Here is a 22,500-nt window from a genome sequence, read left to right on the forward strand (position 1 = left end):
CAGCAAATTAATCCGGATGTCATGTGTACGTTTATGAAGACATAAAAGGACATGTCTTCACGCATAATGTAAGTCAGTGAGTGCATGTGACACATTAAATGGATACATTCTTTACTCTTCTGTTGACATCCAGCCATGAAATCTACTGTGAAATGTGATTCATGAGCAATCATAATCACGCACACACACACACACACACACACACACACACACACAAACACACACACACACACACACACGCTTAAATATGGTGCTATCATATGGTTGTTAGCTTACAGTATTGTTGGAGGCATCGTTTAGCCTTAATGAGCCATTTCTCCCTCTTACGTATGTTTAATTCTCTCCTTTCATTCCTGGCGAGTGGTTTTCGTTCAATCATCTGTTATCTAATATTTTGCATAGTATTGCATAGCAGCTATTTTCCCATAGAGATTTCCAAAAATATTTATATCAATGAATTCAAGCTTAGAATTAAGCCATCCAGGATCCAAATGAATCATTTGATTCTGTTAAAAAAAAAGAGTCTAGGCTTAAATGAATTGAATATTTTTGTAAATCTCAATGGGAAACAATTAACGGGGTCTGGAACGATGGAACCAGGAAATGTCCGCCACTGATATGCCCTATAGAGTAATGACATTTAGTTTTACCGTCAGTTAGACCTTTCTACCTCCGTTGTCACCTGGAGTAGCACCTCATTTTACTACTTATCTAGTTGGAGTGCCGTGATTTTTGTACCTTTTCAAATTTTTCATGTGTTTAAGAGGTGACAGTACTTCATTAGACCCCTTGGTGTGGTTGTTACAGTATGTGCAATGATGTCTTCCCTTTGTATTTAGGGTTTCTTCCTGGAGGCTGAAACCTTGACAGTCAAAAGTGCCAATGAAAAAAACTGTAATATAGTGACATCACACTATCAGCCCCTCCCCTAACCCCTCCCCCTTTATCATACAACAACAGCTGTGGGTGCGGCTTCAGTTCAGGTGGATCACCACCCATTCACCACCCACCAGGCAAACCAGGCATACTTAATGAACTGGTTGGGGTGCCCACATAAAAACGACATTTTAACAAATACTGTACACTTTTTTGAAAAACGTATTCCTCCTTATATAACAATAAGACCTGATGATCATGTTTTAGGGTGGACAAAATTCATGTCACTCCATCTTTAACAGTATAACCTACAGTACGTTTATTACCTGCTGTGACTTGGAGACACACACTTGACCTTCATCATGTCATGCACCAATACAGCAGATAAGCTGCCCTAATATAATAATCCAATCGAATCCCCCTAAACAAATAATAATTACGATCGTCAAACCATCTGCTCTCCTCTCCAACTCCTCTGTTGGATGTGAAACGGTGTGGACAATATGAACATGATCGGGCCTAAATATTCCGCAGTTCATTCATCTAGTCTGCGTTTGTCTTTCGGTCAGGACAGTTTGCATGTTCTCCCCGTGTCCCCTAGGGTAGGTACCCTCACAAAAAACATGCAGTAATCCTGGTCTCTAAAACGACCTCCCCCTGGCCAGCTGGGGCGCCTGATGGAGGGGAAAGGAACTGGTCGGAATAACGTGTTCCTTCCACGCGCTACGTCCAACCGGGGAAACTCTCCCCTGTCAGGTGGAAAGAAGCAGCTTGGACTCCTCATGCATAGAAGGAAGCATGAGGTCAGTCCGCTGCCCACCCCCCAGGTTGGCAGAGGAAGTGTAGCGCCCAGGATTACATTAGATAATTGACACTGGGTGACAATGGGTTACAAAATCGTGGGATAAAACAATTGAAAAAAAAGGACACTCTCGTCAAGATGAAACTATGCAATGTATGCATTGCAATTATATTGCATTGTAATGTATTTGGCAGTGTGGCTCTTCCAGAACATACATGGGCAACTGGCGGCCCGGGGGCCACATGCGGCCCTCACCTTCACTTAATGTGGCCCTCAGGTCAATATCAGAATACTGATATATTATTGATTTGCCAACATGACCGGCTTTAATTACTTCAGTCTAAATTAGTAGCATAATGAGTAGCATTACAATGTTATTATCTTTTTAATAACAACATAAGTCCAATGTATTTGTATTTAGTTTATAAAGTTAACATAACTATAATTAAAGGCATTTGAAATTAAATAAACATTTAACATTTACTTTTCAAGAATTCCAACTGAAACATAGCAAACAATTATTCAGGATTTCAATTCCAATAATAGCAAAAATAGTGCCCTCTTACGGGATTTCAGCCCCTGCCTCTCTAGCACTCTCTGCACGTCCCTGATGGGGAGCTGTCATTTGTGTCAGCAGTGAGGGATGTTGAGCAGATGTTGAGTCAAAGAGCACAATGTCAGTCTGCTTCAATTGGCCATATTCAGACCGCAGCCATCTTGCCAGCAAGGTGCTACCTACAGTAACATTCATCCAAACAGAAAAGTCATCTCTAATTATATTAAACAACGTCAAAATCACCAACATTGCAGCTGTAGGGAAAGCTTGAATTATCCTCTTTCGATCTGTAAAGTTTTTGTTTAATAAAAATCCACCGTAGACATGTTATGAGCTACTTCCTGTCAATAAATTCCTTGCAGATGATTATTTTCTAAGTATCAGAGTATGGAAGCGCTCGTTATCCGTAAAGCAACCTCCTGCTGCCTCCTGCATTATGTGCACATTCAAAACAGGTGGTACACACGGGCCGTGATATTCAACGAGCGCTTCCAAACTCCAGCACTTAGAAGTAGCTCATAAAATGTCTACGGTGGATTTTTATTAAACAAAAACTTTACAGATTGAAAGAGGATAATTCAAGCTTTCCCTACAGCTGCAATGTTGGTGATTTTGACGTTGTTTAATATAATTAGATAGGACTTTTCTGTTTGGATGAATGGGCTGTCTTTGGGAAGTATCACCTAGGTAGCACCTTGCTGGCAAGATGGCTGCGGTCTGAATATGGCCCATAGAGACTGCATTGTTGATCCGTTATGATGGCTGAATGTGATTGGAGGCTGTATGCATGACGGAGGGATCAGCTCAAATTCTGTGTCCTGCACCTGAGCTGCTGCGATGGTAAATGGTAAAAACGGTGCATTTATATAGCGCCTTTATCCAAGGCGCTTTACAGAGATTGTGCATTACATTCACCCATTCACACACACATTCATACACCGATTGCGGCGGAAGCCATGCAAGGTACCAACCAGCACATCAGGAGCAATTTGGGGTTCAGTGTCTTGCCCAAGGACACCTCGACATGTAGCCAGGAGGAGCCTGGATTTGAACCGCCGACCCATGGATCATTGGACGACCTGCTCTACCTCTTGAGCCACAGTCGTCCCTGTCGCAATCTGACCACATGTCTGCATGGCCACTGCAGTCGGTCAGACATGTGGAAACGACAACTTGTATTTCATTCATTGTGGAATGAAAACGTTTAATCTTTGGAGGAAGTCCTATACCTACTATAGGTTTGAATGAATTAAAAAAAGAAAGTCGGCAAGTGTGTGTGTGTGTGTGTGTGTGTGTGTGTGTGTGTGTGTGTGTGTGTGTGTGTGTGTGTGTCAAGTCAAGTCAAATGTATACAGAAATCAGCGACATAAAAAAGGAAATAAATAAATAGAGCTCAAGGCACAGGTGTGTGTGTGCGCGGTGGCGCATATTACCGACCTCCCTCCAAGGTGCGTGCGGCGGTCCACTCGGAGGTCACACTCCCGGCCACGTTGGCGCTCACGACTCTGACGTGATAGGTGGAAAACGCTCGCAGGCCCATCATCGTCGTGCTGTTCTCAGGGGGCGGGGCGATGCCGGTTTCGTTAGACTCTTGAGTGACACTGGGATCCAGCCAACCAGAACTCACGAACACCCTCCTCTCGGGCACAGGACTGATGGTGTCATTCTGTGATGATTCCACCGGCCCCCGTAGATAGACCTCGTACCGTGTGATTACACCTGCACGAGAAGATAAGGTTGAGGACATGGATGCTGGTTTTAAAGCTACTTGACACACCCTTAAACCCTGACTAAAGTGCATGCTGGTTACTCTGATCTTGCAATTTGTCAGTAATAAAGGCCTAAGTTGCAGTGTTGTTTTTGGCAGCACATTTCGATTTTAGTTTTAGTCATTAGTCTCTTGAATAGTTTTTTAGTTTTAGTCACATTTTAGTCACCTGGTATGTTTTAGTGTTAGTCTAGTTTTAGTCGACTAAATATAGGATTTTAGTCGACTAAATCTACAGTTGATTTAGTCGACTAAAATGTATTTTGGCGGGCCTTGATGTCGTCGAAATTAATCTTTTTTTTTTTTCTCACAACGCGTCGCACTGCGACGCGTTGTGTGCTTGTAGATCTGCTATTTTCAGCATGCAACCAAGTGTAAAATCACTAAAATGACTTATACTGGATCTCTTGTCCACTAGTCCCTTCCTAAAATGTTAGTCTAGTTTTTATTTGTTGACGAAATTGTCAATACATTTAGTCTCATAGCTTAGTTTTCATTTACTTTCCAAACTATCCATTTAGTTTTCGTCAGTGGAAAAAGGTAGTTGACGAACATTTTTCGTCTTAGTTTTAGTCGACGCCTAGTGTAGAGGACCAAGAGACAATTAAGTGAATGGAGATTCATTCAGTTCATTCACTTCACTTTAACAATGACTGTATTCACCAGAGATCTCATTCATTCTCTGGGACTGTTTCTCTTTCCCTTCGCATCGCTTTCTTCTTGCTTGTTTAATCTCAGCTGAATTTAGAACCATTGAAAAGCAACAGAGCGGGTGTGCGTGCGTGCGTGCGTGCGTGCGTGCGTGCGTGCGTGCGTGCGTGCGTGCGTATACATATACTGTATATATAGTTCATTTGATTGTTCCTGGGGTTGATGTCAATATGATGGCCTACAGTTTAGCATGAATAAGATGCATAGTGGCTGACAAACGCTTTCCACCAGTAATGTGACCCCACATCATCACACATTATTCGACCAAGTTATCTTCAGGCAGGACCCTTCATAAAAGCCTTACAAATACACTTTAGTAAGAGCAGAAGTTAAGGGCCAGAGGGGGGTCCTACTTACAGAGCTTAGGAACATGGAGCCTTTAGTCACAGCACAAAGCTCCCTGGATTTAAAAACAAAGACTGCCAGGAGAGGTGTCTCTTGAATAGTTTTCATTTAGTTCTAGTCACATTTTACTAGTCACCTGAAATGTTTTAGTGTTATCATAGTTTTAGTCGACTAAATATCAAGACTTTAGTTGACTAAATCTACAGTTGATTTAGTCGACTAAAATGAATTTTGGCAGGCCTTGATGTCGTCGTAATGACTGTTATTACACTTGCTGAAAATAGCCGATCTACAAGCTCACAACGCGTCGCAGCGTGATGCGTTGTGAGCTTGAAGATCTGCTATTTTCAGCATGCAAACTAGTGTAAAATTACTTATACTGGATCTCTTGTCCACTAGTAACATTTTAGTCTAGTTTATATTTGTCAACGAAATTATTTAGTTTTAGTCATCATAGTTTCCATTTAGTTTCCATTTAGTTTTCGTCAGTGGAAAAAGGTAGTCGACGAACATTTTTCTTCTTAGTTTTAGTCGACAAAAACAACAGTGGTGTGCGTGCGGTCCTACCGTTGGCCTGCCCGGGCGGGTCCCAGACAGCCTGCAGCGTGTGTGGACCAGTAGCGTTGACCCAGGGTGGGGGCTGGTCCTGGGGTGCAGTGGGCGCCGTGAAGATGGACAGGGGAGGGGCAGTGCTACACCCTCCTGTTGAACACACCTGGAAAGAAACACGTTATGATCACTTTATGATCCTTGACACATCTGTAGAGATTAGGGACTTTAAGTAACGACGGTTTTCAGGACGCCTCCGCTAGGCGGAAAGTACGGCTGCCACCACGCGATCGCCGTAGCAGTCAAAATCGTTAAGCAAACAGCCATCGGCGACGGGTTCCCATCGCTTTTTGGTGGAAAGAGAAAGGTGCTGGAGCAATTTGTGTTATCCTAAAACAGTTTTAATAAACATGGTTATTATGACATGGAATTAGTGTCATTTCTTCACATTACACAGCATAAGAGAGGTGATGGAGCAATCGGTGTAAATGTATATAGTTTATTTCAATAAACATTAGGGGTGTAACGATACATTTTAACAGCGATACGATACGTATCACGATACATGGTTGACGATACGATACATGGACGATATTGGTTCATTGTGGCGATACGATGATTCAATGATTTGAAATCGATACAGTAACTATTTAAAATACATTGACATTATAAATTAAGTAATTAAACCCCTCTTTTTCATTTTTCTTCTAAAAATTGCTAAATACCACGCACAAAAATGTAGTATTGATACAATCGATTAATTGCATAGCAAAACGATTCGATACCGATTATTTCCATTGCAAAACGATACGATACATAGTCAATGTTGCTGTTTTCATTTCGATATACTTCGATTCTTGAAATTAAAATCGATTTTTCGATGCGGTTACTATATCGTTACACCCCTAATAAACATGGTTAAGACATGGCGTTGTAGTAGACACTACGTGGAAGTGTAGGTTCTGCCGTAGTAGGAACGGCTGCGACAGCAAGCAGGTTTATCTATCGAGCACTGATCCATTTCCGGTTGCCGGAGCGGACTGCCGTAGCCGTCGTTGCTTAAAGTCCCTCTTATCAACGGAGCAGCTACTGCAGACATCTCATAATATATGAAGTAACAACACAACCCAAACCTCTAGAAAACATATCATTGTGGTTTAAGCCATAAACCCATTTTGGGCGGGATCCCCTTTTGGTGTTAGCATTATGTTATGCTTTAGCTATTGAAAAATAGCAGATCTACAAGCTCATAGCGCGCCACAGAGTGGCGCGCTACGAGCTTGTAGGTCTGCTATTTTTTGAGTGGTGTAAACCACTCCTACAACTGGCTTTGTTGTGCAGAAAAAATTAGCATGGTTGCTATGTTCAAAATAATTTCTGACGTAATTAAATCACACCCGGGTGAACAGGGTGAACATAGCAACCATGCTATTTTTTTCTGCACAAAAAAAGCCAGTTGTGAAATCACATCCGGGTGTGATTTCATTACATCAGACATGATTTCATTACATCAGACAGACCTTACACCACTCAGTTCACACGGGTGTGATTTTTTTTAAATCGAAGAACGACTGACATAGAAACATAGCTTTTTCAGAAAACTGTCAGGATGTAAAAGACATTTTTAGAATCTGATCTCAGGTCAAAATGGGTTAACATCCAACACCAACAGCCTGCCAGCCTGTTCTTTACCTCCAGAGTGAACCTGTAGAGGCTGAAGGGTTTCAGACCACCAGCTACTGCCTCTGTAGAAACTCCACTGTAGTGGACAACAGACTCTGTACTGGAGGACTCTATGGACGACAACACAAACCTAGAGAGAGAGAGAGAGAGAGAGACAGAGAGAGAGAGAGAGAGAGAGAGAGAGAGAGAGAGAACAGAGACAGAGACAGAGACAGAGACAGAGACAGAGACAGAGACAGAGACAGAGAGAGAGAGAGAGAGAGAGGGAGAGGGAGAGGGAGAGGGGGGAGAGGGGGAGAGAGAGAGAGAGAGAGACAGAGAGAGAGAGAGAGAGAGAGAGAGTAGTGGAGATGAATGTTCTGTGAGTAATTGATTTCAGCTTTTGTATGTCTAATGTGTTTGGATTTAGTTCATAAAGTTAACATAACGATAACTGAATTCATTTGAAATTAAATAAAAAGGTTATTTTTCAGGATTAAAAAAAAGGATTTCAATTCAAATATAGCAAAAAATAGCTGATCTACAAGCTCAAAACGTGTCGCGTGTGACACGAATATCGATATACGATGTATCGTTACATGCCTAGTACTATACACATCTCCCTCATTCTTGCCATGCATTCTCCTCTCATCCCTCACTGTACCTCTCCACTGGTCCAGTGTCATTCATTCATTCTCCTCTCATCCCTCACTGTACCTCTCCACTGGTCCAGAGTCATTCATTGTCTCCACCAGGCCGAAGGCATGGGGAGAGAGTATGTTTTGCACTCCGTCCGTGTGTCCGTCCGTCCTTCCGTCCGTCTGTGTACAGCTAATCTCCGGCACCGTTAACCCGGTCGATGCCAAACTTTGCACACACACTCCCTGGATGCCAACGATGAACCTCTGCCCCGCATTTTCCAGAACGGCCTGTTATAGCGCCACCATGAGGCAGCTTTTCACATGTTTTACCTAAAACTGCACCGATCTGCGTGAAACGTTGCATGCACACTCCCTAGAGGCCAAGGACAAACCTTTGACCTGCATTTTCCGCATCTGCCTTTTATAGCGCCACCAGGAGGCCGACTTTTGTAAAACACATTTTTTGATATTACTCCTCCAGATTCTGTCCAAAAATCTCACAAATCGTTACACAGTATCTCTATGGTCATGTGCTCAAGTCGGATCTGTCCGATATTTCATATTCCATCATAATTGGCTATAATTGGCTTTCACAGTTTGCAAGATTGCCCCGTTTTGAACAAAAGCCTCAAATCATGAACGCAGCATGCAATTTACGTGAAATCTTTCACACATTTTCTTACTGGGCTGAGGAATATATCCCACCCTTTTCACATTGGCCTGTTATAGCGCCACCAACAGGTTGATTTTTGCAAAACACATTTTTGGAACAAAATGCCTCAAATCATCCAATTGCCATCAAAGGCAAACATGTTTATATTACTCCTAAACATCTCACACAGTCCTATCCTCCTGGTGGAGACCTGTGCCCAGAAGGGCACTTTTTCTAGTTCATTCTCCTCTCATCCCTCACTGTACCTCTCCACTGGTCCAGAGTCATTCATTCATGTTCCTCTCATCCCTCACTGTACCTCTCCACTGGTCCAGAGTCATTCATTCATTCTCCTCTCATCCCTCACTGTACCTCACCACTGGTCCAGAGTCATTCATTCATTCTCCTCTCATCCCTCACTGTACCTCACCACTGGTCCAGAGTCATTCATTCATTCTCCTCTCATCCCTCACTGTACCTCTCCACTGGTCCAGAGTCATTCATTCATTCTCCTCTCATCCCTCACTGTACCTCTCCACTGGTCCAGAGTCATTCATTCATTCTCCTCTCATCCCTCACTGTACCTCTCCACTGGTCCAGAGTCATTAATTCATTCTCCTCTCATCCCTCACTGTACCTCTCCACTGGTCCAGAGTCATTAATTCTCCTCTCATCCCTCACTGTACCTCTCCACTGGTCCAGAGTCATTCATTTATTCTCCTCTCATCCCTCACTGTACCTCTCCACTGGTCCAGAGTCATTCATTAATTCTCCTCTCATCCCTCACTGTACCTCTCCACTGGTCCAGAGTCATTCATTCATCCTCCTCTCATCCCTCACTGTACCTCTCCACTGGTCCAGAGTCATTCATTCATTCTCCTCTCATCCCTCACTGTACCTCTCCACTGGTCCAGAGTCATTCATTCATCCTCCTCTCATCCCTCACTGTACCTCTCCACTGGTCCAGAGTCATTCATTCATTCTCCTCTCATCCCTCACTGTACCTCTCCACTGGTCCAGAGTCATTCATTCATTCTCCTCTCATCCCTCACTGTACCTCTCCACTGGTCCAGAGTCATTCATTCTCCTCTCATCCCTCACTGTACCTCTCCACTGGTCCAGAGTCATTCATTCATTCTCCTCTCATCCCTCACTATACCTCTCCACTGGTCCAGAGTCATTCATTCATTCTCCTCTCATCCCTCACTGTACCTCTCCACTGATCCAGAGTCATTCATTCTCCTCTCATCCCTCAGCGTACCTCTCCACTGGTCCAGAGTCATTCATTCATTCTCCTCTCATCCCTCACTATACCTCTCCACTGGTCCAGAGTCATTCATTCATTCTCCTCTCATCCCTCACTGTACCTCTCCACTGATCCAGAGTCATTCATTCTCCTCTCAACCCTCACTGTACCTCTCCACTGGTCCAGAGTAATTGATTCTCCTCTCATCCCTCACTGTATCTCTCCACTGGTCCAGAGTCATTCATTCTACTCTCATCCCTCACTGTACCTCTCCACTGGTCCAGAGTCATTCATTCATTCTCCTCTCATCCCTCACTGTACCTCTCCACTGGTCCAGAGTCATTCATTATCCTCTCAACCCTCACTGTACCTCTCCACTGGTCCAGAGTCATTCATTCATTCTCCTCTCATCCCTAACTGTACCTCTCCACTGGTCCAGAGTCATTCATTCATTCTCCTCTCATCCCTCACTGTACCTCTCCACTGGTCCAGAGTCATTCATTATCCTCTCAACCCTCACTGTACCTCTCCACTGGTCCAGAGTCATTCATTCATTCTCCTCTCATCCCTAACTGTACCTCTCCACTGGTCCAGAGTCATTCATTCATTCTCCTCTCATCCCTCACTGTACCTCTCCACTGGTCCAGAGTCATTCATTCTCCTCTCATCCCTCACTGTACCTCTCCACTGGTCCAGTGTCATTCATTCTCCTCTCATCCCTCACTGTACCTCTCCACTGGTCCAGAGTCATTCATTCTCCTCTCATCCCTCACTGTACCTCTCCACTGGTCCAGAGTCATTCATTCATTCTCCTCTCATCCCTCACTGTACCTCTCCACTGGTCCAGAGTCATTCATTCTCCTCTCATCCCTCACTGTACCTCTCCACTGGTCCAGAGTCATACATTCATTCTCCTCTCATCCCTCAGCGTACCTCTCTACTGGTCCAGAGTCATTCATTCATTCTCCTCTCATCCCTCACTGTACCTCTCCACTGGTCCAGAGTCATTCATTCTCCTCTCATCCCTAACTGTACCTCTCCACTGGTCCAGAGTCATTCATTCATTCTCCTCTCATCCCTCACTGTACCTCTCCACTGGTCCAGAGTCATTCATTCTCCTCTCATCCCTCAGCGTACCTCTCCACTGGTCCAGAGTCATTCATTCATTCTCCTCTCATCCCTCACTGTACCTCTCCACTGGTCCAGAGTCATTCATTCTCCTCTCATCCCTAACTGTACCTCTCCACTGGTCCAGAGTCATTCATTCATTCTCCTCTCATCCCTCACTGTACCTCTCCACTGGTCCAGAGTCATTCATTCTCCTCTCATCCCTCACTGTACCTCTCCACTGGTCCAGAGTCATTCATTCATTCTCCTCTCATCCCTCACTGTACCTCTCCACTGGTCCAGAGTCATTCATTCATTCTCCTCTCATCCCTCAGCGTACCTCTCCACTGGTCCAGAGTCATTCATTCATTCTCCTCTCATCATTCACTGTACCTCTCCACTGGTCCAGAGTCATTCATTCTCCTCTCATCATTCACTGTACCTCTCCACTGGTCCAGAGTCATTCATTCATTCTCCTCTCATCCCTCACTGTACCTCTCCACTGGTCCAGAGTCATTCATTCATTCTCCTCTCATCCCTCAGCGTACCTCTCCACTGGTCCAGAGTCATTCATTCATTCTCCTCTCATCATTCACTGTACCTCTCCACTGGTCCAGAGTCATTCATTCTCCTCTCATCCCTCACTGTACCTCTCCACTGGTCCAGAGTCATTCATTCATCCTCCTCTCATCCCTCACTGTACCTCTCCACTGGTCCAGAGTCATTCCGTGGGCTGGACCAGTTGAAGCTGGCCCTGGTGGGCCCTGGTCGTCCCACCAGGCTGAGGTGCAGCTGGTCTGCAGCTGGTACGGCGGATAACGTCCGGTAGGAGACGGAAGAGCTGACGGTCTGACCCGCGACGTTAGCCGTTAGCAACCAGTAGGAGTAGTTAGAGAATGGAGACAGGCCACCGTCTTCAAACGACTGCGGAACTGAAGAGAGGAGAGGAGGAGGAGGGAGATCAGAGAAGACAACAGTGTTGCTTTTGGCAGCAGATTTTGATTTTAGTTTTTAGTCTCTTGAATAGTTTTCATTTAGTTTTAGTCACATTTTTGTCACATAATATAATAAACCACATAAACCACATTATCACATACTAAATAATGTGGCCATGCGTTGCGAGTTGCGACTCTTCTTGGCGAAGAGATTTTTTTTTAAATAAAATAGGGGGCTAAGTATTGACCCCTGGGGGTTCCCAGTCAACAAAGTGTATTTGCTTTAAGTGGTTAAACATGGTACGGATGATGTATTTAGCTTTGAGTAGACAATATATCATGAATCTTCAATTCTCAGTGTAGAATGTGGTCTCTTCATAACAGACAATGTGAAATTATACAGCACTCTACTGTATGTGTGCGTGTGCGTGTGCGCGTGCGCGTGCGTGGGTGTGTCTACTCACGGAAGGGAAATTGACTGTGGACCGTGTAAACAGGCTGTCCGTCCCTGAGGAGGGTGTAGTTGAGGGAGTGGGAGTTGGGGGAGTCGGGGAGACCCCAGGACAGACGGATAGATGAAGAACTCAGCACAACACCTACTGGAACAGGCTGCTGGGATGGAGCTGGAGACAGAGACACACAGAGAGAGAGAGAGAGAGAGAGAGAGAGAGAGAGAGAGAGAGAGAGGTTAGACATGCCAATTACACCATGGGTGGGCAACTTTGACGATGGAGAGGGCATATTACTGTCATAGCAAAAATAGCCGATCTACAAGCTCAAAGCACTTTGCAGTGCGACGCGTTTTGAGCTTGTAGATCAGCTATTGTTGCGTGCATTTGTGCGTGCGTGCGTGCGTGCGTGCATTTGTGCGTGCGTGCATGACAGACCTCTGCTGCAGCCCAGGGGGTTGTCGGGGTCCATGTGAGAGGCTCCAGGCGCACACACGTCACACTGCTCTCCAGTAACCAGCGCTTTACACTCACACACACCAGAGTCTGGGTGGCACGAGCCGTGCACGCTGCCCACTGGGTGACAGCGGCAGGGCTGACATCTGCAACGACACGGAGAACAAACCAACCACCACTTAAACCAGTGGTTCCCAAAGTGGGGTCCAGGGACCCCCGGGGGTCCTTGAGGGAGCTCCAGGGGGTCCCCAGCTAAATGACAGTTTGGACCCAAATGGACCCTTATGGGTCTGTAACTCTGAGAGTGTACAAATGGAACCAAATGGACCATTTGTACACTCTGAGTTAAATCAACATTGATTTTTGCAACATAAGTTGGGGTCCCAGAGATAGAAATTACATTAAATGGGGGTCCGTTAGGGGCTGTGAATCTTTGGGTGTCCCACGATTCGATTCCGATTCTTGGGGTCACGATTCGATTTTTTCGATACAACTCTATTCTCAATCCAAAAATGATTTTTTTAAAATTCTAAAGCATTTTTTTTTTCCAGATTCAAAACGATTGTCTATTCAAAATGATTCTCTATTCAATACTACAATACAATACAGCTGTGCTGATCTGAAGTGACTAGTACTGACTACAGTATTGAAAATGACTGAAGTCATGTTTACTGTGATTAGAGTAACTTACATTTACATTACAACAACACCATGTAGTGAAAACTAACTGTAAGCAGAAGAAAAATCTACTTTTTTTTGTGTGGAAATTATGAATCGATTTTGAATCGTTCATAACGGGAATTGCGATTCTAATTCGAATCAAAAAAATGTTTACACCCCTAGGGTCCGTAGCCTAATGCGTGTCAAACTGGGGGTCCTTGAAATTAAAATGGTTGAGGTTAACTGCTAGAGCCGAAAAAAATCTTCTCTTATGGGGTTCCCTAGCATATCTCTTCAAATGGGGGTCTGCGGGGTTAATTAGTGTCAATTCGGGGTTCTTGACATGAAAAGGTTTGGGAACCACTGACTTAAACCCTGTACTTGGTTGACCACGGTCCCTCACGGCTCTATTCTTTGTCCACTTCTTTTCAAGTTAAAATTCAAGTTCAAGTTTATTAGAAAACATCACTTCATAACAGTATGAATTATGATGTTTCTTACAGTTCAGTTCAAGAGGACTGCTCTATTTAAAAAATATATATAATAACAAAAATTATAAGAATGAATCCAAAAAGTTTCTATTACTTCTGGTAAAGTATGCTCTTGGGAGCTTTTGTCCCCCTAAACCAAATATCTTCACCGAAAATACTGTGCTTATAGATTATTATTGTCACCAATTATTGTCACCTCAGAAACTAACTTTCCACAGTATAGGCAGTTGCCACTGCCAGCCAACGTTGTATTCTGCGGACTGTCTTCTTTGCATCGTTGTTCACTGTTCTATGTGAGAGCTCACTAAGTGTGTCTACAGTAGTCTATGGCACCGATTCCCAAACAGTGGTTCGGGACACATGGTTGGGTCGCGGACCCATTTGTATGGGTTGCGAGTAAAGATCCCCTTTTTGTGTCTTCCATTACGCCATGAGCTAAAAAGTCAGTGAACCACTGGTCTATGGTGACACATTGGAGAACAGAGTCAAAGAAAAAAGATGTAGTCCTTCCTCACTAACGTATGATGTTGTACTGATAGTGTGTGACTTGCATATTGCTCTCGTCTTGCAAGGTGTCGTTGTCCTGTCCTTGTTGTGTTGTAACTTGTCCTGTGTTTCATGTGGCACCTTAACCAGAAAATACCTGTATATCCCACATAGTGACAATATATTACTCTGTTTGAGAGAGCATGCGGTGTGTGTGTGTGTGTGTGTGTGTGTGTGTGTGTGTGTGTGTGTGTGTGTGTGTGTGTGTGTGCATGCGTGCTAGACTGACAGGTGTTGGGTCTCCACCTTAACACTATCGAGGAGAGACCCTCAGGCACTACACCCAAACACCTCACAACGCTTATTCACAGTTATCACTTAGAGCTGTCAAAGTGCGCGCCGTGTGTGTGTGTGTGTGTGTGTGTGTGTGTGTGTGTGTGTGTGTGTGTGTGTGTGTGTGGGGCTGCCCCACTGGGGGTAAGCCCACTGGGGGAGTGTTACCCCCAGTGGGGCAGGGGAGAAGGTGATCAGCCGGCCAGCCACCTCACACCCTCACACACCCTCATACACACACATGCACGCACGCACACACAGTATATGTAGACTGACACCACTCTCACTGAATGATGACAGCCTTATACACACGCACACATACACGCAAATGCACACACACACACGCGCGCACACACACACACGATACTGCAGTGTGAAAAGCACAGATTCTGAACGAGACACAAATTTGACCTGTCAACTGGTGCTTGTGCGTGCTCACGCAGTTATCTGAATTGCCCTGGTGACTCGACCTTCACTCCCCTCTCAAGGAGAAACACCTCCACTCGGCTTTATCGGCCTCAAAACGTGTGTTTGTGAGTGTGAGTGTGTGTGTGTGTGTGTGTGTGTGTGTGTGTGTGTGTGTGTGTGTGTGTGTGTGTGTGTGTGTGTGTGTGTGTGTGTGCATGCATGTCTGAATGTGTCTGCGTGTCCCCATAGAAGAGGTCTATTAGGAGTCACATAACACTGGGTACACTGTGTGTGTGTGTGTGTGTGTGTGTGTGTGTGTGTGTGTGTGTGTGTGTGTGTGTGTGTGTGTGTGTGTGTGTGTGTATGTGTGTGTGTGTGTGTGTGTGTGTGTGTGTGTGTGTGTGTGTGTGTGTGTGTGTGTGTGTGTGTGTGTGTGTGTAACAGAAGTCCACATATTCAGTCATATTCTCCAGTCTGGGAAATCTTCAATAACCTTATTGAGGAGGTTTAACCAGCCAGGCCCCTATCAGATCAATACTGTGTGTCTGTGATGTGCATGCGTGCATGCGTGAGTGTGTGTACTTGCGAGCGTGTGTGTGTGTGTATACATGTGTATTTGCACTTGCCTTCCTGTGTGTGTGTGTGTGTGTGTGTGTGTGTGTGTGTGTGTGTGTGTGTGTGTGTGTGTGTGTGTGTGTGTGTGTGTGTGTGTGTGTGTGTGTGTGTTTGTCCTATTGATCGTCAGAGGAGGATAAATGACTTGATAATATTTAGATGAAGAAATCTTTATCTTGGAGAGACGCTGAACTGGAGCAGTATGAAGAATAAATCATTCATCCTTACACAGACAGAGAGAGAGAGAGAGAGAGAGAGAGAGAGAGAGAGAGAGAGAGAGAGAGAGAGAGAGAGAGAGAGAGAGAGAGAGAGAGAGAGAGAGAGAGAGAGAGAGAGAGAGAGAGAGAGAGAGGGCAGAAGGTGGAGAAAGGGAGCAAGATAGAGAGAGAGAAGCAGAGATAAATAAACTGAGAAAAACTAAAGAAGACAAAGAAGCTGAGTTTATTTTCCCTCAGCATCGGAAATGGAAATGAAATGTTTTCTTCAATAAATACATGAGTCAAATATTCAATCACTTATTCCGGATTCTTTCATCAGTTCCATTTCAAGAAATGGTTGGTTAGACTGTATCTACTATCTATCATTTACATTATGCACAATTGCACATGCTAGGATGTGTGTGTGTTTGTGCGTGCGTGCGTGCGTGCGTGCGTGTGTGCGCACACGTGTACGTGAGTGTGTGCGTGCTAATCCAGTTCAGTCACAATTCCTTTTACATGATGAACAGTAACCATCCATGTTCTCGTTCGTCTTAATCCTATACTTCCTGCAAAACTCTCTCAAAAGTCCCCCCCCCCCTCCCTCCCTCCCTCTCTCTCTCTCTCTACTGACACTTCCTCCTTTAAGTCTATCACTCTCTCCCCTTCCCCGCCTCTCCTCATCTCTCTGCTCATCCACACCTCCGCTCATCCCTCTCTCCCGGCGGGAGGAGGAGGTGAATGCTTTGACACTGAAGAGGCCAGCAATGAGCCAAGGTCATCTGTCTCTCTCTCTGTGTCTCTACATCCCTGACACTCTCTCTCTGTCTCTCACTTGCTGATTCTCTCTGTCTCTCTCTCTCTCTCTCTCTCTCTCTATCTCTCTCTCTCCTTTGACCTTTACCACTCGTGTCTTCACCTGCATGGTATTACACGCACACACACACCTGCAAGTATACACACCAGGGTATCAGGGCAGATAAATGGTAAGCAAACTAATTGACTGGTACTGTAGTCCACACGGTGTGTGTGTGTGTGTGTGTGTGTGTGTGTGTGTGTGTGTGTGTGTGTGTGTGTGTGTGTGTGTGTGTGTGTGTGTGTGTGTAAACATACAGGTGGTCCAACTAATGATAAAAGTGATTCACAAGATGTACAACTGACACACATCATGTGCGTGCGTGCGTGCGTGCGTGCGTGCGTGCGTGCGTGCGTGCGTGCGTGCGTGCGTGCGTGCGTGCGTGCGTGCGTTACCTGCCATGTCCAGGGTTAAAGCCATGGTACGAGTCTCGACACTGGTCACAACGTGGGCCTGCGACTGAGAGGTCGGCACACACACACTGTCCCGTGCGCTCGTCACACACACGCTGAGAGGCTCCGATAGGATGACAGCCGCACTCCACACACACACTGTCCTCTGACAGGTAGAAGCCTGCAGAGACACACAAAGACAATTAGAAATCTGCAGAGAGTGAGACAGCAAAGACAACGCACGCGCACGCACACACACACACACACACACACGGTTAACCCTGTATCACCCAGCGTTATATATAACAATTAATTATTATATTTTTATATGATCTTTTTTCACCTAAACGTCATCATTGATGTTCATTGCAATGCCATTGGTCATGATATTTGCATATAAATACCCCCCACAGATGCTGAAATTCACACAAATTAAAAATCTCTGGACTCTTGACCAATGACTCATGACCTTTGACCTTTAACCCTGATAAAAGTAAGTAAAATAAGTAAATAACTGTAATATGTTTTTTTGTGATCATTAGAATGTCTAGAACATGTTTTATTTATTATTGTGAAAGATATCCCCCAAATGTAAATTATTAATGTATTATTATTATTATTTTAATAATTATTATAAATCTGCATAAAATTATATATTTTTTACATAATTTCCTCTGATAAGTCCTAGTAGTAAAAAGTAGTAGCAAGGTTGAAATAAATTTTTTGCAAGTAGAAATGAATCCAGGTTTTACAGGGTTAACCACTGCGATACAAATTGAGAACAATGTTATTCTTGACGTGGCAAAGGAAGAATATTTATATTTCTAGTGCTATAAGCAGCCATGTTCCTATTGCACCGTGACCGCCAATAAGGGCTACGATAAGGAAGTAAATGAGGTCACCCAAAACTTTCCGACCTTCCAATCTTGTCTCTCATGGCAATTCAGCTATCTTGTGATCGCTAAACTGTGTCATGAAATCAGGACTCATTTTTATTACTGTACTTTTCCGTTAACTCCCACGTGGAACATACGAGTGGCTAATTTTGGAGTTACTTGGATCCCTGTTGGACTAGCCTTGTTTTTTTTGTCTTCTTTTTATAGTAAGACGCCAACAACAGGTAGGTTCAAGTTAGATGCATGTATCGTAGGTATGTACTATTTCAGATGATTCAGATAATTTCAGATGGTACACGTATATTAATTTGGGAGTCCTTGAGAAAATGTTTGAGGATCACTGGTCTAAAATATAATTCATAAGAAATTGGAAACAAGCTCAAATAAGCAACTACACTTCAGAAAAAAGTCCCAAAAACCGCAAACCACCAATATTTCCAAGCAACCTTACAGTAAAACAAGCCCAAAGTCGACCGATAATAAGCTGACATTGGGTCCAATGTTCCCTGGGCACTTCAAGCTGAAAATAATAATTCTACTTTTGGAAAGAACGTAGTGGTCCTCATCAGTGTCACGTTTGATTCTCCAGGCTGTCTAAAAACCCGGTCATTTACAACCTGACATTGAATCGTTACTGGAACAATTTTATGTTTTTTTGGGCTTTTTCTTTTTTTTATGCGAATAACGCTCAAGCATAGTAAAGGTTGACAGCTTGTAACTACAATGTAGTTCTTTCTTTCTTTCTTTCTTTCTTTCTTTCTTTCTTTCTTTCTTTCTTTCCTTCCTTTCTCAACCATGGAAGTCCTGGTCCTGCAGAACTGTCATGTTGACCGTCTCTTCACTCAGATGAACACTGCATGCATGTGTCCTTCCTAAATTATGAAGTTCATTTCATTAAAGGTCGAAAGCAGCTCGGCAACAACAAAACACCAGAGGATCTGTTGTCGTGGTGTGTTTTTGTTTGGTGGGGCTGTTCCAGGACCTGCCAGCTGGTGAACACATCAGTTCATTCATCTGAACTGGAACATCTCCAGCAGGGTGAGAATACAGTGTTGCTTAGTTTTTAGAAAAGTTAATGAACACACCGGGATGTACCGTTAGAGCAGAGGATGTACCGTTAGAGCACAGGACACAGAGGTGTCATGGCGTCACAACGGATAGGATGTACCGTTAGAGCAGAGGATGTACCGTTAGAGCACAGGACACAGAGGTGTCATGGCATCAACAACGGATAGGAGGTGAATGAGACATTTATCATTTCACCCCTCACTGCCGCCATTGTATTAATCCATTCACACCTGTGTGTGTGTGTGTGTGTGTGTGTGTGTGTGTGTGTGTGTGTGTGTGTGTGTGTGTGTGTGTGTTACAGTAAGCATGATGGTCTATCTTCATTACTGACACAATACAGCATCTGCTACTTCGAGTCCACTGAGACTGACCACACAGACGCGCGTGCACGCACACGCACACGCACACGCGCGCACACACACACACACACACACACACACACACACACACACACACACACACACACACACACACACACACACACACACACACACACACACACACACACACACACACACACACACACACACACACCATCAGAGTGAGATGAGTGAATGAATCCATCATTTCACTCTAAGGAGTAGTTTTGGGGTCTTGGCATCAACGCAACAATCACTGATTGGATATTTGGCAGAAAGATAACAAACACACACGCACACACGCGCACACACACAGGCACACACACACACACACGCACACACACACACCATAGACCATTAAAGCCAATGGTCATCATTGTTCTTTAATCCATTAAGACCTGAGGCCGATTCTACAAATGCCAAGATCTTTTTTTTAATGAAAACAAAAATGAAAAATTGCAGATGTATAAGCTCGCTCGTGTGGCATGAAGTGACACACTGTGAGCTTGTATATCTGCTATTTTGTTAATAGCCAACGCAATGATTAAAAAAAAATATATATATATGAACCAGATGCTTTCCCGGTTTCAACGGGTTAAAGTCCTTCCAGTCAATGGTAACACAGCACATTATTCATCATGTTATCAACTCATTCATTCACTTCAACTCATTTCAATGAGACTTTGTTTATGTACAGTATTCATCTATGCAGCCACGCCAGTGTCTCACCGGGACGACAGCTGCTGCAGTCTGGCCGGTGGCGTGTGGACACACACACACACTGTCCCGTGTCACTGTCGCACACCGTCCCGCTCACGCTCCCTCCGGGGTCGCAGGAACACGGGACACAGCCGTGGGACGTCCTGGTGTCCTCTGTGAGGACGACACACAGCAGGAGACAGACACTCAGAGGTATAGGAGGACATGTCACTCAGAGGTACGTATAGGAGGCTGTCACCATTAGTATGACATTTTACCTGACGGCTGATTGTCACTGAAATAATTGCGATTTGATTGTGTTTCTGTCATTGTAACATTATTTGGAACATTATGAATAAAAAAGTCGCTCTGGATTAAGAGCGTCTGCTAAATGCCTAAATTGTAAATTGTAAATTGTAAAATGCAATTTCTGCTTGGCTTTCAGCTTTTGAAAACTAAAGTTGCACAGGGCAGATATGACAAATAACCCATATTCAATTACTTTATTCTTATTTTTTCTTTTTCTTTTTTTTGTCTTATTAATAGTGGAAAAAGCCGACCTACAAGCTCAAAACGTGCCACACTCTGACACGTTTTCACGTTTTGAGCTAAAGTATCTGTTATGGATATTCTCATTTCTCAAAGACAAATGCTGCTGTCCATCAGACTACTGTTAGCCCTATTCAGCTCTGCAGTAGTATTGTGCAATTTAAGCGTGTTCTGAAGATTATTACAGTGTTGTTTATAAATTGTGTTTGAATAGTTTTGACCTGATTTTCTTTTGTTATCAATCGTTTAGTTTTGGCCTGATGGTTGACCTGAATTATTCTAGCCTCCTTGTTATGTCTCTCCAGCTTTTTGTTAAACAGATCGCATGCAGATTGCAGATCAGGTCGGAATATCAATTTTATCCAATCAGGATAGAGAACGCAGTCAGGATACAGATTAAACAAGTGGATGATGACACAAATAAATGAGCAAATAGTGTTCCAGTTCCACAATTGGAACTGGAACACTATACAAATGATAGTACTCTCTCCTGATTGGCTGACATGTTGTCACCTATACCTGAAAATGTATTTTCTGTTTATTAAAGCTGCTATAAGCAATAATATGTCAACATCTTAATGACCTCTTTTTTTGTATTTTGTATTAAAAAAGAATCATCTAGGGGCCACAATTTGCATTCAAAGATTTTCTTGGAAGCTTTGTCATTGGTCGATTTGCCTATCTGCTTCCTGATTGGTTAGTCATTGCGACCGGGTTTTTTTTCGACCAATGACAAAGCTTCTAGGAACATCTTTGAATGGAAGATGTGTCACAGAGACTAAAATATTTTTGGGAGCGTTCTACCCATTGCTGGCTGCCTGAATAAAAAAGGAAAAAAAAGAAAAGTCATTAAAATGTTGACATATTATTGCTTATAGCAGCTTTAATGAGCTGGAGAGGCAGGGAGACTCCTGTTATCAGAATATAGTGATTTAATCTATGAACAAAAAAAACATTTGTTTTAACCAGAACATCACTTACCTTTAAAATACAAATAAATAAAGGTACGTGTGAACTGGAATTATACAACAGCTGATTCTTACCCGCCGGTAGGCGTGAACCGCTATCGTAGTAGTTTGGTGCACAGCGGTTGCACTGCGCCCCCTCCAGGCCCTCGTGACACGTGCACTGACCGCTCCCAGCATCGCACACGCTGCCCGGCACCGTGCCCCTGATGTCGCACACGCACGGCAGACAGCCCAGGGAGTTACGACCTTCCAGACTGTGGTGACCGGCACGACACGAGTCACAGCGACGGCCCTCTACGTGCTCCTGAAAACAGGGGAGACAGAGAGAAAGAAAGTCTGAATGAATGGATGGAAGATGTGGAAAAGATTAAACCCAGTATGGGCGAGAAACCCCATTGTGTTATACTTTAGCTATTGAGAAATAACAGATCTACAAGCTCATAGCTTGGCACCGAGTGCCGCGCTACGAGCTTGTAGGTCTGCTATTTTTTTTAAATCGTGAAAATGTGGCGCAAATCTTTGAATATAATGATATTATTCTTTCACAGCGAACGTTTTAAACTCAAATCTTCGCTTCTGGGGGGGTCCCTGGAACAACATATTTTCAGATGGGGGTCGGTGGCCAAATTTGTATATTTTTGGGGGTCCTTGACATGACATTTTTTGAGAACGACTGACATAGAAACATACATAGGTGTCAGGATTTAGAAGGCATTTGTAGAATCATCCTCAGGTCTAAATGGGTTAATATTTGAAGCTATACTATGA

General features: G+C 44.0%; 1 protein-coding gene across 1 annotated transcript in view; it reads right to left on the bottom strand.

Moving 5' to 3' along the window:
- ush2a (Usher syndrome 2A (autosomal recessive, mild)) overlaps positions 1 to 22,500 on the bottom strand; it is a 363,038-nt gene that overhangs the window by 258,025 nt on the left and 82,513 nt on the right. The window contains exons 17-24 of the mRNA XM_079496383.1: positions 21,808 to 22,036; positions 20,246 to 20,389; positions 17,197 to 17,374; positions 12,738 to 12,901; positions 12,315 to 12,473; positions 11,619 to 11,847; positions 7,300 to 7,420; positions 3,672 to 3,873 (exon numbers count right to left, since the gene is read on the bottom strand). Coding sequence (XP_079352509.1) covers positions 3,672 to 3,873; positions 7,300 to 7,420; positions 11,619 to 11,847; positions 12,315 to 12,473; positions 12,738 to 12,901; positions 17,197 to 17,374; positions 20,246 to 20,389; positions 21,808 to 22,036 — 1,426 coding nt within the window. The remainder of the gene's footprint in view (positions 1 to 3,671; positions 3,874 to 7,299; positions 7,421 to 11,618; positions 11,848 to 12,314; positions 12,474 to 12,737; positions 12,902 to 17,196; positions 17,375 to 20,245; positions 20,390 to 21,807; positions 22,037 to 22,500) is intronic.

This window comes from Electrona antarctica, assembly GCF_951216825.1.
Source record: "Electrona antarctica genome assembly, chromosome: 3".
Lineage (NCBI taxonomy): Eukaryota > Metazoa > Chordata > Actinopteri > Myctophiformes > Myctophidae > Electrona > Electrona antarctica.